At 46.2% G+C, this 17,906-nt stretch overlaps 1 protein-coding gene across 1 annotated transcript in view; it reads right to left on the bottom strand.

Moving 5' to 3' along the window:
* mfng (MFNG O-fucosylpeptide 3-beta-N-acetylglucosaminyltransferase) overlaps positions 1-15,972 on the bottom strand; it is a 23,024-nt gene extending 7,052 nt beyond the window's left edge. Inside the window, 6 exon segments of the mRNA XM_084465226.1 lie at positions 1-135; positions 933-1,018; positions 5,482-5,635; positions 7,601-7,703; positions 8,279-8,324; positions 15,365-15,972. The exon segment at positions 1-135 is cut by the window's left edge and continues 5 nt beyond it. Coding sequence (XP_084321352.1) covers positions 1-135; positions 933-1,018; positions 5,482-5,635; positions 7,601-7,703; positions 8,279-8,324; positions 15,365-15,721 — 881 coding nt within the window. The 5' untranslated portion in view covers positions 15,722-15,972.
* Between the last annotated feature and the right edge of the window lie 1,934 nt (positions 15,973-17,906).

Raw genomic sequence — 17,906 nt, 5'->3', positions numbered from 1 at the left:
AGCAGGTTCTCCAGGTGGGAGTGGAAGAGGGGGCTTTGGACCAGCGAGACTCCCAGCCTGCGCTCCACGATGAAGCCCACAGTGCAGTCGTCTGGCAGACGGATCCTGGCCGAGGTCTGCTGGAACCGCACGCCGCTGTGGAACCGAACACACACACATGCACACAGACATATAGACACGCACACACGCGCACGTATAGACATACGCATGCTCACACAAACATACACACACATAGCACCCACACACACACACACACACACACACACACACACACACAGGCATACAAAAACACAAAACAACTATGAGTGACAAAGTCCAACAGGTTACCAAGTTTTTAATCGTTGGATTTCACCACGCTTGGTGAACAGTGTTCTGTGAACTAGTCTTTACAGATTTCTTCCAAAGGTTCCAATTATCATGTCGTGTGAGGTTGTAGCTTCACAGCACACTCATCAATACACACACAGAGGCATACACACACACACACACACACACACACACACACACACACACACACACACACACACACACACACACACACACACACACACACACTCATGTACATCAAAGGGACGACATTGTCACATGTGAATTACATAACTCAGCTTCTTGTAAATCTGCTCTTCTGCCTCTAGCCCTCTCTATCTCTCTTTGTCTCCCTCTATCTCTCTCTCTTTCTCCACCTTGCACTGTCACTCTCCTGCTCTCTCTCAATCTCTCACTCTTCCTATCTCTCCCCCCCCCCCCCCCCCCCTCCCTTGCTCTCGCCATTTATCTCTCCCGCTCTCTCTCCCTTTCTCTCCCGCTCTCTCTATCTCCCTCTATTCCCTTTGTCCCTCTCACTCTCACTCCCTTCCCAGTCAGTGTGTGAGTTGGCGATGTGTGTGATGCTGTGGTTCTCTACAGAACCTGTATAACTGTGCCTTTCTCACCGGGCCCAGGGCAGCATCCTCTCTGCCAACCGTCGGCTCAGACAGAAGCCGGCGCCGCCTGTGGCGAACCAGAAGTGGACCTCCCTCTGAAAGACAAGAGGAACTGAACGTTGGAACGCAGAACCGGAGAATCGTAGGTCACAATGCATAGCTCAGGGGACACAACGTAGAATGGTAGAACGTACGTCAAAACACAAAAGAGGAGAACGTATGTCAGAACGAGAACCTAGAGAACCAACATCACAACGTAGAACCTAGAGAACGTACGTCACAATGTAGAACAGGAGAACGTACGTCACAACGTACAACCTAGAGAACGTAGGTCACAATGTAGAACAGGAGAACGTACGTCACAACGTACAACCTAGAGAACGTAGGTCACAATGTAGAACAGGAGAAACGTTCTCCTGTTCTACGTTGCGACGTATGTTCTCTAGTAGAGAACGTACGTCACAAACCCACAGATATACACACACACACACACACACACACACACACACACACACACACACACACACACACACACACACACACACACACACACACAAACACATACAAACACTGGCACACAGACAAACAAACAACTGCACACACACACTGGCACCAACACAAACACACACTGGCAATAAAACAAAAGAGAGCAAACTGGAAAGAAGAATAGCTCCTGACAAAGTATTGTAAGAGATATATTGCTGAACACAAGTTGCCCCCCATCCCTCCCCTCCCTAACGTGGATGGAGTACTTTGTCTTCCCCCCGAAACACCCAGAGTATAAACTGCATGTCTTTATCTCGTAAATGCTGGTCGTTTACAAAAATCTACTCTAGTGTCGCAAGATGTATAAATAGTTGTATAAACTCTAGTCTTTTTCTTTTAGTGTGAATACCTGTATAAAACTTGTGTTTAACCATTTCTTGACTCCTGGGTTCATTTAGTTTGTAACTGTACGAGTGTGTGTGTGTGTGTGTGTGTGTGTGTGTGTGTGTGTGTGTGTGTGTGTGTGTGTGTGTGTGTGCTTGTCCCATGTGTGTGTGGCATCATACTATATTATCATTATCATTATTCTCTCTCTCTCTCTCTCTCTCTCTCTCTCTCTCTCTCTCTCTCTCTCTCTCTCTCTCTCTCTCTGTCTCCACTGGGTTATGAAGGTGGATGTTTCTCTTGAATTCCCACCACCTCAGCAGTTCCCCCGCTGACTAACCGGCAGTTTGGTCACCACCTGACATTGCTTCGCAGTTGTCACAGCAACCGCAGAACCGTGCTATACAATTAATTTACGGGTCAACGAGGCCTCCATGAACTTAGAATATAAAAATAATATATTGTAAATAAAGAATAGTTCAGCTTAGTGTTGATTCAGCTCACTTTATAGGACAACCATACCATTACTATATACTTTAGAGGAAAGTTGAGTGGGTTATAAAGGAGTGATACTCATTCACCCTGGTCCTGCTCGAAATTACAACATTTCTAAACGTAGGATATGAGGTCAATATGGGGTCAATACGCTTAATTTGGCCATTAAGGTGACCTGAATTGCAGCAATATAGCTCCGTCCCTAACATAAAAAAGTTTTCTACCAGAAGTTGGTGAGAGCAGGTGTGAATCTGTCTCTAGTGCTTTTGTGAACATTTTCTTCATGCTTCCTCCATGGATATCTCACACAGCACCCTATCCCCATGCCACTATTACTATTACTCTGTGTACTATTTATTTGATCATTGTTGAATGTGTGTGGATGATGGCTGGTTTAAGGCTGCACACCTGCTGCACACCCCATTGAGAAATCAATGTGCACACCCGGTGTGCGTTGAGAAACCAGCCATCACCATGCACACACAGGTCTCCTGCATGCTTCCACATCTCATTTACTCCAGCAACTTCTTTGTTATTCCTCAACACCACCACCCTGCATCCTGGTGTCTGGAGGAGCCCAGTGAAAGCCACCAAGGTGGAGTGTATCATGGCCATTGCTACAGTCAACTAGCAAGACTGTTTACTCTTTACTTTTAGTCATTTGACAGGCTTCTATCCAAAACGACCGACAGTTGATTTGAGATACACGTCACTATGGATCTGATCAGGGGTTGTGAATCTTATCTAGAATCTAGAACGCCTACAGGTAGACATTGTGGGGGGCCAGTCCCGGAGGCGTCCTAGCAAAAGGAAGACAGACTACATCCTGCTTTCCTTTCCTCTCACTGCCACTTCCCTTCATTCCTCATCCCACTCCTCCATCCCATTCCTTTATCTCCCTCCCCCTGCCGAAACAACTAAAAGACAATGATTACAAAAAGCAGAGAAGAAGACAGCCTGAATGACCAGTGATTACGGCAAAGAAGAAGCACCCAGCAGAGGAGAGGGGTTGCATAGAGGACGAGGGGATTTACAGGGATGCAGAGGGAGAGAGAGATGGATGGATGGATAGAGAGAGAGAGAGAGAGAGAGAGAGAGAGAGAGAGAGAGAGAGAGAGAGAGAGAGAGAGAGAGAGAGAGAGAGAGAGAGAGAGAGAGGGGAACCAAGGATCCATTATCCTCAGTAAATGGGTGAAATCAGGGAGAGCATAATGTCACACATGGGAGATAGACAGAGTGATGGAAGAAAGGAAAGACAAACTAAAAGCCTGAGGGTGGAGAGGGGGTGGTAGTGATGGTGGTGGAGTTGGAGGACAGTGCCTGGCCACATTTTTACATTTTAACGTGTGCTAGGCTAGATGCAGAATCTTGCTTGTTGAATGGACGTGTGTGCATGCACACACCACACACACCAACACAATGGGGGATAAGGAGAGACAATAGATGTTTTTATCTTCACAAATCTTCACGTACACACACACACACACACAGCTTAACATACTCCCACACATACGCACACACAGACACATACACATTCTTATTCAAACATTTGCATTTTAATTTACGCATGTATTACACATCTCTTCATCCTCTGCACTGCGGAAAAATACGCTTGGCAGCACCCCCTGAGGGTTTTTCATTTGCCTGTGTGTGTGTGTGTGTGTGTGTGTGTTTGTGTTTCGTGTGTGTTTTGTTAATGAAAGCGACCCAGCCTGAGGCAGCTGGTCAATATTAACCCTTATAAGTCACTAATCACTCATTGATCCCACAGATCAATAAGTGATTCCCATTGCCCAAATTCCCATGTTTGCAAATATAGAAAAATACCCCAATCAATCAGTCCGACCACTATTTACCTCCATAAATACTGGCCAACCACCCCACCCCCCATACCCCTCACCCTCTCACTCTCTCACCCCCACCTGCTCGCCCTCACCCTCTCACCCTCATTGCTCTGATCACACTCACCATCACCCTCTTAACCTCCCCCGCATTTCCCTCAACCCCATCAACCTCTTCCCCTCATCAACTTTGACCTCATCCCCCTTCACCTCATGACGCTCACCCCCATCACACACACATCACCCTCACATCATCACACTCACCCCCAGCACACACACATCCCCCTTCACCTCATCACGGCCATCACACAGACATCACCCTCACCCCCATCACCCTCACCCCACCACCACAACGCTGGCAGGAAGTCAAATTAAACGTGTGTTGTGCTCCCCCCAACCCTCCACATCAGCCTCCCATCCCACTTCAACATCATCTCCGTCGTCACGGCAATCATGGCATCCCATATATGGGGCACGTCGGGGGGGGGGGGGGCTTCTGCACGCCGCTGGAAGCGCACTATGATCCCGCCTCGCCACACAGAGGTCACTCATGCAAACACCGTGGAGCTCAGGGGGGGTAAAGGTTCATTAACCCCCTCATGCCCACACACCCTGCTCCACCGGCACCGCCACCATGGCACAGCCACACACAACCACGTCCACACGCACACACACGCACGCACCCACACATGCACACACACGCACACACACGCACGCACGCACACACCCACACACAAACATGTCCACACGCACACACACACACGCACGCACGCACGCACGCACGCCCGCACACACACACACACATACACAAACGTAATCTGCCAGTGGCTTCCCTCGATGCATTGCACTGGAGGATTGTGAGCCAGCCGAGCGGAGAGAGCAGAGTGAAAGAGAAGAGGAAGGAAAGAGGAGAGAGGAGAAAGCAAGTTGAATAAAGAAGGAAGATAAATCTGTTCATCCTACAGTAGAATAATGGAGGGAGGGGAAAGAGAGGGAGAGTAAGAATGAAGACAGAATGTGTGTGATTATATTTGCACATTATGTACCCGTGCTTACCAGCAAACCCAGGATCAGTCGGGGTGGACTGTCATAGCGTTCTCAAAGTAATGGTGATTGGTTGCTCCATTTATTCAATTTTTAGCTGACGCTGTCATCTGAAGTTACCGTGACTTCTGATGACATTATGGAGCGGCTAGTGTTCAGGGGATCATCTTTCTCAAGGGTTGCATCGTGGAAATTGGGGATGGAATCCGGAACCCTAGTTTAGACCTAACCCCGACCCTGAGAGACAAAACCCACCCCCCCCCCTCCCCGACCTCTCCCTCTCAATGCTAGCGCTGCGTGAGGCGTACCGTGGCGTTGCCCTCCAGCATCTCGTGAGCGGTGATGGGCCGGTCCAGGCTGGGTTTGCCCACGTAGAAGCTGCCGTCCTGGGGGAAGGAGGCCAGCAGCGCCCGGAGCGCCTCCCCGTTGACGTAGTTGTCGTCGTCCACGTGACACAACCACCTGGAGGCGGACGGGGGGTGGGGGGGGGGGGAGGAGACGGTGGAGGTCTGGTAAGATGTGGAGACACAGCTCCCCCTAAGCTCCCCAGGGGCAAAATACTGCAGAGGAAGAGATGTTTTTTTCCCCCCCCGCTTTTTTTGATGTCCTGGTCACCAGGTTCAGAAATAGGATTTTGTTCATATGACAAGACACACCAGGGTTTTGATTAGGACAAGGTGTATCCAAGCAAATGTGATGTAAGGCGGCGAAAATATGCAAAGTGCCAAACGGTGACCCACTGAGCATGCAAACCAGGGGGTCAGCGAGCGCAATCACGCACTTTACTCATGGATGGATGTGGTGAGAGCCGGCTGGTCGCCTGGGCGGAGCATGCTCCACATTGACCCGGGGCTGGTGGAGCAGAACGGTGACGAGGCTGGCGCCCATGCTCAAATTGGTGAGCAGACGTAGAGACCTCATTAAACGTTTGTGAAGCGGCCAGGAGGAGCCTGGCGTGTGCTGCGGGGAAGGGGGGGGGCTCGGATGAGAGACACACAACTAGCGCTGCTAGACACACAACTAGTGCTATTGGAAATCCATGTAATGTCCCTGCCCTAGGTGGAGGAATTGATGGGTGCTCTTTTATAGCCCGAGCCAGGGCGGCGATAATGACCGCTCCAAAGACCAGCGGCCTCTGGCGCAATTTCTATTTTTTGGTGCTCCACATGACTCATTTAAAAGAAGGAATAAATAACACGGGCCGTAAGTTTGCCCCGCTTTGGTATTGGTGTTCTTGCTATTGTGATATATCGTCACGCAGAGTGCCAGGATCATTACACAGGGCACCAGCGACATCAATAATTCATCAGCATTGCTACACAGAATGCAATTTCTCCCTGTTTCTTGGTCTCAGTGCTAGGTATAGTCCTGGGAGATATCCTACTGTACGGATACAGTACACAGCGTTTCCCTGATTTGTTCTGCCTCCCATACCCCCACAGCACCATAAGTACACATATGGTACACCATCGTCCACACCCAATCGGAAACCAAAATGTTTCCCTTGGAACTTGGACTTTGCTATTACCAATAGCATCTTTATTAATATTCTAGTGGCCTAGAAACTTACATTATACCATCATAATTTAGCATCATTATTAATATTGTAGAGGCCTAGAGGCGTTTGAAATTGCAGAAGCTGAGGTGTACTTTTCTATTTCTGGTCTTAACATTTATTGATCTAGCCTGGGAACCAGATGAATCTGCGAGTTAATTTTTATAATTTGATCTATCACATGCGTCAGGCCTCCCCAATCGTTCAGACAGATCTCCAGCAGACCTGGGGCCTCGTAAGGCCTGCGTAAGTGCCTGCGTAAGCAACTTCTCATGCAAACGTTCAGATGTACAAAGACTGACTTGACGTGAGAAAGTGCGGTTCTCCACGCAGACTAAATGCCTGGCTTACGCACATTTCTGCTGCATTTTGTCAGTTGGCGGCACACAGAGGCAAATCAGCGCAACAACATTAGGCCTACGCGATCACGAGTCATGAAGTAATACTGCAATATGAGGCTAGTTCAAAGTGGATTTGAACGTCGGGATGCGTGATCTTAAATACACTTCAATCATGTGTTATTGTTGTCGAGATGCATAATGTGACACTGTTGTTAGGCTAAACTTAAACAGACCCATAAAACTAAATTGTCAATATTGGAATTAAAAGGGAATTAAAAGGAAGCCCCAGCAATATTATTTTCAGTGATGGCTTGTTTGTTAAACGTTACATACCATACCGTTACGGACCACTGGGCAAATTGATCTCTCTTCACGCATTTGTTGTGAAATTCTTGACTGCAATATTATTATGTGATGTTGAGTGGAGTAAGCACAGTGTCAATGTGATGACTGTACAGAGGAGCGCCCCCTGATATAAAAGGATGGAGGTGGAGAAAGGTGCAGGAAAGTGGAGTTACAGAGGACCCTCACCTCTTGTCAGACGCCATGAAGTGGTCATACTCGGCAGACATCTTGCAGGACAGAGCCTGCTGGCTGTGGTCTGACAGACAGTCTGTTACCACCAGGTTAAAGCCTGGGGAGAGAGACATAGCATGTTACTACAAGGAGAGAGAGACCGTCTGTAGCACCAGGTTAAAGCCTGGAGAGAGAGAGAGAGAGAGAGAGAGAGAGAGAGAGAGAGAGAGAGAGAGAGAGAGAGAGAGAGAGAGAGAGAGAGAGAGAGAGAGAGAGATGTATGTTACTACCAGGAGCGAGAGACAGTCTGTTACCACCAGGTAAAAAAAACTGAAGGGGAAGGGGGGGAGAGAGGGGAGAGAGACATTGAGTAAACCAATGGTGGAAAAAGAGAAAAGAAAGAGAGAGTGTGAGAGTGAGTGAGAGAGGGGCCAGAAAACAGCAGAATGAGGACACATATGTGATCAAAAAAGTTGTAGGAGGGAAATCAAAAGTTAAATATGGTGAAATATGTGTGTGTATGTGCTTGTGTGTTTGTGTGTGTGTGTGTGTGTGTGTGTGTGTGTGTGTGTGTGTGTGTGTGTGTGTGTGTGTGTGTGTGTGTGTGTGTAGGGGTGGGGGGGAAAGAGGAGAGGCTTTTCTGCGGAATTACATAATATGTTCTGAGACATGTACTGGAGATCATAGAGCTACCTTCAGATGAGATGTCTTCATCTTTGGTGTCTGTGAAAATATATGTCTGTAAGAGAAGAGGGGAAGGAAGGGGAAATTGGACTTGAATTGTAGCAAGGACAAAGATGTGACAGACCCAAACACAAAAGCACACACACACACACACACACACACACACACATACAAAAAAAAGTCAATATTGTTTGGAAGAAGACGAATCTGATCTGACAAAAGCGGGGTTCATCACAGTGTCACGTAACATCAAACACACACACACAAACATACACAAACATACACACACACACACACACACACACACACACACACACACACACACACACACACACACACACACACACACACACACACACACAAACAACAACAACAACACTCATACCCATAAGATCTGTCAGCTGCTAACCACAATCGATGGGTAGCCAGCGAGGAGGATCAGAAAACAAGATTACTACTGCCCCCTGCTGGCCACTTTCGGTAATACGTCCATCCAACTGATGGATTACAAATCAGATATGTTTTTTCCTTGGCTTGATATTTGATATAAATTGATGTAATCTCCATAAACTCACATTGACGGCCTGCTAGATATGTACTGCCCTCTTCCCTGAGCCAGTGAAGCCTTCGTACTGTTGGTCGGTTCAGATACTACAGCACAAAAGCTGCCACTGTGGTTAACCCGGGCTGGATTTCCTATCTGGCTCAAATAAATATACATGAGGGATCAGAAATCAAAGGACCTGTCTCCCTGATCTTTTCACCATTTCTGTTGTCGTCCATGCATTAAACGAGAACAAAGTCAAAATATAAAGACATATATCCGCTTTGTAGTGATGGACATCTAACTGTGAGGGAGAGAAAGAGAGGGAGGGAGATAGAAAGATCGATACTAATAAGAGCACCGTGAGAGAACCTGAGAGCGAGAGGGAGGGTACGACCTGAGTCTCACCGTGAGTGTGGGCCCACCTTTCATGTGTCTGAGAGGAGTGAGCGCGATAGAGCGGGAGGGTATTACCAGGGGTGAGGAGGAGGAAAATGCCAGGCGGCTGGAGATAGCAGGGCTAGCGGCAGGGCTAAAAGCTTTGAGTGCGAGGTGAACAGCGAGTGAAACTGGATCCACCCGGATCCACCAGCCTGGTGTATACACAACTCTACTGTGCTGGAACAGGGCTGGTTCTGGCACTGGCTGTGTGTGTGTGTGTGTGTGTGTGTGTGTGTGTGTGTGTGTGTGTGTGTGTGTGTGTGTGTGTGTGTGTGTGTGTGTGTGTGTGTGTGTGTGTGTGTGTGTGTGTGTGTGTGAGAAAGTGTTTGCCCTAGTGTGTGTGTGTGTGTGTGTGTGTGTGTGTGTGTGTGTGAGAGAGGTGAGAGAGAGAAAGTGTATACCCTAGTGTGTGTGTGTGTGTGTGTGTGTGTGTGTGTGTGTGTGTGTGTGTGTGTGTGTGTGTGTACAGAATAATCAGAATTATAAATATTATAATACATATGGTTTAGAAGCCCCTCTCTCAGTCTCAAGGACATGCCTACAGGCACCACATAATATAAACATACAATCAACACTGAATCAACATTCATTCAATGCGCAGTTTAGGGACGTGGCATTCAACAGACTGAAGATACATACGGGTGTTTGCAAGGGTGTGTGTGTGTGTGTGTGTGTGTGTGTGTGTGTGTGTGTGTGTGTGTGTGTGTGTGTGTGTGTGTGTGTGTGTGTGTGTGTGTGTGTGTGTGTGTGTGTGTGTGCACTAGCGTGTGACTGTGCATGTGTATGTCTTTGTGGGTGTGGGTGTTTGTATGCTTTGTGTTTTTAGTGGGAGCACGTTCATGTGTGTGTGTGTGTGTGTGTGTGTGTGTATGTGTGCATGTTTGAACATAAGTGCATGAGAAAGAAAGGGATAAGAGATAGACAGGCAGAGTGATAGCAGAAGTTTTCCAGACCCCCAGCAGCACTACATAAACAGACTCATTATTGTCACCTCACCAAAATAACCTCAGCCAATAGCAAGCCTCCTTTCAACCTTTATAGCTCTCATTCACGGGTCACAGCAGTGTTATTCTCCCTGACTGTCAATCACTGTGATCAAACCAAGAGCCCAGTGAAAATCCAAAGGTCAAAGGGCATGCTTAGGGATAGCAGTGTTTCCCCCAGGAAATGTCTTAGTCAAGAAGGTCGCTGCCCAGAGAAGGTCGCTGCCCCCCAAAATTTTGGGGGTATTTTGCTCAAAGATGCCAATCTGCACTAATGAAATAAACAACTGTTTATTTGAATACAAATGGATCTTCTTATTTGTGGCACAGCTGACAAGAAGCATTCGCGCATGCTATCCTACTTGGCTGTATATACAACCACCAGATGCCTCAGTTTCAATTCCATTCAAAAAGCTTTATTGGCACGACTATTGTTGTAAACAGTATTACCAATGCATTATTTATCTATATTTTTTGTACCTGATGGAAGTACGTTTTCTTTCCCTATGAGAGTGTACTTTGTTTATGCATAGTAATAATAAAATGTTTTTTTCTTTTTTTTCTATAGGCTTTTATAGGCTGTCCACTAGCTGTCATCCTGGCGGCTTCACAAACAAAACTAAACACAAACACACACACAACAGAAAAAATGTCATCGGACAAACAAAAAAAGGGTTTTTCTCTGTAAACAAAAAACACTGCCTCAGAAAGAAACACACACACACATAGGAAAGATGAAGTGATTCCGTATTTGCAGAGGTGACGTACTAGTATGCTGTTGTGAAAAGGTCTACAGGTGGACCATGTGGGCCCAGCTGGTCCTAGGGTGTGGCTGTGGACACCTCTGGCCTCCAGTGTTTCTGAAGCACACAGAGGAGGGGCTAGAGGCAGCTCCACCACAGCCATCATGTCAGGAGAAACCTCACCTCGGTATCACGAGGTGGCCTGCTTTGCTCTCTAAATAACCCATGAATTTATGTCTAAACCTCCTTGCTTTGATTCTCACTTAGTTCACCTCTCTCCCTCTCACTCCACTTCTCTATTTCTCTCCCTCTCTGGTCGTATCAGATGAATATTGACCAGACAAGGAATGCCGATAAGGTGTTAACAGAGGACCTAAGTGAAGCCTGTGTTGACACCGTCCAGTTCGGATGCGGGTCCTTAAGGAGCAGGAAAGGGATGACAGGGTCTTGCTCAGGGATGACCACTGGTTAGGGACTTCAGACGTTAGGGATCGAACCCAGAACCTCTTAGATAAAAGTTGGCCACTGGTCGATCCTAGTTCCTAGCATACCAAGCGACCATCAGCTGATGGATGAGAGGCACTACGAGACCTGTCAGCTGAGACACCTACCATTTCCATGGCAGCCCAGTTGGTGGGTGGTGTGTATGCCCGTGTGTGCATGCGTGTGTGTGTGTGTGTGTGTGTGTGTGTGTGTGTGTGTGTGTGTGTGTGTGTGTGTGTGTGTGTGTGTGTGTGTGTGTGTGTGTGTGTGTGTGTCTGTGCGTGTCCACTTCCATATTCTCCACATAAACCAAACTCGAATGATGTATTTCTGCCAGGAACCTACTTATTTCTCTGACATTCCTCCCCCTTTCCCTTGACCTCTCCACCCACTCTCTCCATCCCCACCTCCCACCACTCCATACCTCTCCACCCCCTCTCTCCATCTCTATACCCGTCCCTTTCTCCAGCCCTGTCGTCCATCCCTCTCCCTCCCCCCCCCCCCCCCATCCCTCTCTCTCCATTCTAAGTGGAAGGCGGAGAAAGAGGTGGATGAGGTTGTGCTTCTCTCCTCCCCCGGCGTCCACCGAGGGTTCTCTCAGGGTGCCCAGGGGGGTCCCTCTTCACCCACCGCCCCCACGTGGTGATTTATCCCCTGTCCTGCTGCTCATAACTCAGCACGGAACAGAAGACATTAGGGCTCCAGAGCTCTAATGGCTGCAGCTGCACAAGCTGCTGAGGAGCCAAGATGGCCGCTTGTACTGCCAAGTGGAAGGCAGCTATCTATTCTACTCTATGTATTGGCATTGGTATTAGTAATATATCAGTCTTGGCATGGGTTTTAATATTAGAGGTATTAGGTGCTCATATTAGTATTGCTAATGGTATGGGCCCTAGGGCTTGTACATTGTGATGTGAAATCTGGGCTGTTATTCGATATATATTGTGGTAGTCTAGGGGTGGAGCAGGTCCTTGAGATTTGCTGCTTCAGGCCACATCAACATTACATTAAAATCATGAGCTAAAGGAACCAATTAAATGTATGGTGAGTGTTTACATGGATGTGCTCAGTTAAAACATTTAGAGGTTGAACCACCAAGTAGAGGCCTTATAAAGTGCTAATTGCATCCCTGATACAATATATCTGTGCTAGGCCAATATTGGCCAATATATCGGTCTTGCTCTAGTAGTAATAGAGCCTGAGTCAAGTGTTTAGTCATTGTTTAGTGATTCATATTAAAATAATTTGTCATTATGTGGTAACATTGTTGTGTTTGAAATTGCCACACTGTTGAAAAAAGTTTTGATTAGCCTAGGGTACGGTATACTTAAATTTATTTAGGATTTTACATGACTACAACCCTCTTGAGTGTTCAAAATGACGGAGTAACGCCAACAAAAAGCTCCCATGATGCATTAGGATGTACAAGCCCTATTAGAACTGGCTGTTTGGGCTCTCTCTCTCCTCTCCCTAGCTCTGCTCATTACGGTTCTCCTCATCAATCTCAACTTCCAGCAGGTGTTCCCCATTAGCTCCTCAGCCCTGCTCTGTCGTCTTTGTTTCTCTGCTAGTTTGTTGCCGCCAGTCCGGCCAAGTATTGATTACCTGCAGGCCTGTGTCTCCACCAACGCCTAATTATGCCTTCTGTCTTTATTAATTTATGCTTTAAACTCCTACTCTGGTTCATGTTAAGTCTTCATGTGAGTGTTCAGTGTTTGTATTTGCATTGGTACAATGCGATGCAGCCTATGTGAGTGACTCCTAACGACATATTTCTCTCACCTTGAAAGGACCTTAATGGAACCAATTTGGTTTGATCCAAGATAGTAATAGATTAAATATCCGGTACAGCTATCACCCTGAAGATATTACATGTGTTTAAATCAGGATTATGCATAAAATAGATTTTAAGCGATCATAATAGTTGGTGGATCTATCCACACCTTCTTTATTCTAGGTACATGAATGGTCTGCCACCAGCTCAGCTTCACACACTATCAGCTGGGAGCTGACTGATCCACCACTCTCTTCCCCCCACAGAGGATGGACCATTAGTAGAGGATGCATTCAGACAAACGACATGGGTTCACAGCCTACAGGTGGGCTGTTAACGCAGGACCTTCCACCCCTCACTATGCTGCCCCAGGCTCAATGACACAGACTCAAAGGGTTCATACATTCGCCATGTAGCGCCTGGTCGCTGGAATGAAGAGGAAGTTCAACTCTTGTGGTTAAAAACGGATTTCACCCCTTGACTCTAGTGACAACTTCATCCTTGTAGGGTTTTTTTGTTTCTGGTGTGTTTGTTGTTTCAGTTTTGTTTCCGATGCAGGAATGGTTGAATGGCTTAACGCTTCATTCTCATCCGTTCATACTTCCATGACACCTCTGTCACAACCGTCTCATACACCGTCAGTTAACTATCTTTGATCTACAAATAATTACTTGGCTATATAGTACAATATAGCTTCAGCATATAGGGATCAGGGCAGGTTTAGGGTTATGGGTATACTGGGTAAGGGTTAGGGTTTTGTATTGGAGTTCATTAGGTTAGGGCTAAGCCTGATCCTAAAAAATAATGTATTCATTAATACCTGAGATAACATGAACACCATTAACTTAACATGAACACCTTAAAGATATATACCTAATACCATTAGGTAATGGTTACTAGACCATTAGTTAACTGTTAATTAACTCTTAATTAACGCTTATTAGTGCATCAACTAATGTTACTTAATGGTTTATTATTGTACCCTTACTGTGAAGTGTATTTTAAATTATGGTATGTGTTGATCCTGTGAGAAATCAGAGCGAGGGTGTCACCATAGTCCGCACAAAAGGGTTGTGAATAAAATACTCTAAACCAATTCAACTTTCTCCTTGGCCAGGGCAGTAGGAGAGGGTAACTGTCTCTAGACTAGTTTCAAGACCGCCTCATGGCTGGCATCTTGTAGTCACCAGCAGTTTATTGCTATAATGTTTCACTGAACAATGCAGTAGGAAAATATGATGAGCGGTAATGAATGCTCTTCCTGCACAAATATACAATACAGTGCTGCAGTCAATCACAACAACCCTGCTGACAGACGGCAGAGAAAGGCACCCATTTTGTGGAAAAAATATATGTAGCCTATATATTTTTTGATTTTTGTGTGTGTGTGTGTGTGTGTGTGAGAGGTGGTTGTGTGTGTGTGTGTGTGTGTGTGTGTGTGTGTGTGTGTGTGTGTGTGTGTGTGTGTGTGTGTGTGTGTGTGTGTGTGTGTGTGTGTGTGTGTGTGTGTGAGTTCTGGGATCACACTTCTGTCTGTGTCTGGGTATAAAAGTTCAGCCACTCCACTTCCTTCTCTTTGCTTAGCTTCCGTTTCAGCGCAGATACCAGTTTCTCTAGCTCACTTCCCTTTCAACACTGCACATTGTGTGTGTGTGTGTGTGTGTGTGTGTGTGTGTGTGTGTGTGTGTGTGTGTGTGTGTGTGTGTGTGTGTGTGTGTGTGTGTGTGTGTGTGTGTGTGTGTGTGCGTGTGTACGTATCCATGTGAGAGGTTTATTATGCGCATGCATGTGTGCATGTGTTGAAACTTTAATGACAGTGATCGACACCACTTGAAGAAAGGAGAAGTACTGTGACTAGAAACGCTAGCACGGGTCTTTGTTGTTTATGTGTTAGACAACTTTGAAAGGTAAAAAGTCACATCCATCTTGAGGAATTAAACCCCCAGGCAAAACGTGGTTGTCATATTGCTTTGCAGATATAAATACATAAAAAAGATTTTTCTGTATTGGAATGTATATTGTCTGGATGTTATTTGAGTGATAGGGTCCATCGCCAATAGTTAACAACCAATCTAGACAAGCCTCGTCAGTCAGATCATCAAGGAGGAAAGTGCCGCATCAACTCACGTGCGTCTTGGTCCGCGCTATCCACGTCTCCAAGAGAAGGGCCAGACGAGTCTTGTGGAATTTACCACTCGTCTTCACCGCCACGAATATCTCAGCCAACTTCAGCTGCGGCTGGTCGACGAACCTGAGCTCTGAAGCACTGTTTCTCCCGGGGAGAAGATCACGGCGTGGGGCCAGGACGCTGGCCGCGCTCGGCGCGTCCTTCCCCGGGGCCCGCGCCTCCTGGATGGACCACTGGAACAAACCCGGCAGCGGACCGCTCTGATGACGCGAGCGCAGTTGTACGTCCATGTAGATGATTAAGAAAAACGTGACAACGAAACCTGGCATGGTGAGAAGTTTCCATCTCGCAAACATGTTACAGAATAAACCAAACTATTCGAACTTTTCTTTCGGTCTATGAACGATATCGGTGTGATGGAGGCGCGCGTTCGGTGCGCTTCGAGGACATCCTCCACTTCCTAATTTGTTATTTCTGTGATCAAACGATGTCTTCCTGCTTCGCGAAGACAAATCAAAGTGGCGTCAATGTTCTGCCTGCACGGCGAGAATGTAATTTAGATTCAGTTGATCCTTCTCAGTTGAATGAATTTATCCACTCTATGGAATTATTTGACACATGGACCCGCGCACGGTTTTACGCACGCTCATTGCATATGTGTTACGTTGCATGATTGTATTCAAAGTAGCCAGTAGCCCCCTCGCCCCACCCCACCCCCCCCCACCCCTCCCACACACACACACACACACACACACACACACACACACACACACACACACCGCTGAGTTACGTTTAACTGTTCTCTGAGCGTTGGCTGTCAGTGTGTTCACCTCACTACCACCAGCAACCACACACACACACACACACACACACACACACACACACACACACACACACACACACACACACACACACACACACACACACACACACACACACACACACACACACATCCCGCCCTGTTCCTTCCGCTGACAACCGCCCATTAAGTCTGTCAACTTGAAGCCGCTCAACAAGTCATCAGCTTTTGACGCACAAAGAAGAAAAGGCGAGGATTAAGCGTTAAATAAATTAATTTAATCATTGAATGAATATTATTGTGAGTAACTTAGGATGAGAGTCTCGTAAAAACGGAATATTACTTTAGGTTGTGATGAAAAGAAAAACGTACAAAAAGGAAATGTGTCACCCTACCATCTATCCAAGGGCAACCAGCATGTATTTGACTATTTATACGCTCAAAGCAGACCTTTTACCGTGATTTAATCGGTATGGGGTCATGGCGTCTTCAGGCGCACTGTGGGGATAATCTGATTCATGATCAATAAAGAGCAATGAGAATCAGAAAGAGTGTTGTTTCCAGGTAAATTCACACATACAAGGATTATTGGTAACACTTTACAATAACCATAGTTTATAAATGGTAAATAGACCATTTATAAATGGTTAATAGACCATTTATAAATGGTTAACAGCTTATAGACCAATTATAATGGTAAATAGACCATTTATAAATGGTTAAGTAGACCATTTATAATAGGTAAACAGATAGTTTACTAAGTTTACTAATGTTTAATCATCATTTATAAACAGCAAGACCAATCATAAATGGTAAATAGACCATTTATTAATATTTAACTATCATTATAAATGGTCTATTAACCATTTATAAATGGTCTATTTACCATTTATAAACTATGGTTATTGTAAAGTGTTACCGGATTATTTTTTCTACATTTTTTTCTACATCAGCAACTGAAATTGCAGGTTTCCAACCCGACTCTGGGGTTTCTTTCCTTCACCTGGGAAACCATAGACCAACCACACACTCCCCTGCCTCTCATTTGGGAGACATCCTGATAGGAGCTGTCCGTGTTCATGTTTAGGATTGGTCCTCACCTCTATGGGGGGCGGAGTCAGAGCATACCTATGGGAATCCGCAGCGCTGGGAATCAAACCAAGGTCATTTGTTCTTTCTCTTAGTCAATCTCTTCTATTTGTCGTTTTACAATCACTGTATGAAGTCACACCATTACGAATAGTCCCAAAGGAAATTGGTGTATTCAATTGCTAGAAAATAGTATAACAAAATTGAGAACAGAACGAAAGCAAATATACAAGTAAAAAATAAAGTAAAAAATATAAACACAAAAAACAGTCAGGATAATTATACGGAAAACATCAAATAGACATGTGTTGTGGTCACAGCAGTGTGCTGTGTTTTCCTCCTCCTGGGTTTGCCACTCCCTCTGTCTGTCTCTCTTCACACCTGGCCGTCATCTGCAATCATGCTCACCTGGTCGTCATCTCCAATCAACTCCCCTTCATAAACCCTTGGATTCCCTGCTGTCGGTGCCAGATCGTACTTCGCTCTACAGTGGTAATGATACGTGCCTGGCTCCAGTGTTACCTTGTTACCTCGCTACCGAACTCTCTCCTCTTGTTGCCTTTGACCACAGCCTAACTCTGTTTCCCTCTGCCTGCAGTTATCCGGATCACGCACTCCAGCTCGCCTGCTTCACCCTGCCCCCGGCTTCCGCG

The sequence above is a fragment of the Micromesistius poutassou genome (assembly GCF_964030765.1).
Source record: "Micromesistius poutassou genome assembly, chromosome: 3".
NCBI classification, from domain to species: domain Eukaryota; kingdom Metazoa; phylum Chordata; class Actinopteri; order Gadiformes; family Gadidae; genus Micromesistius; species Micromesistius poutassou.
This window is presented reverse-complemented; position numbering and strand designations above follow the sequence as displayed.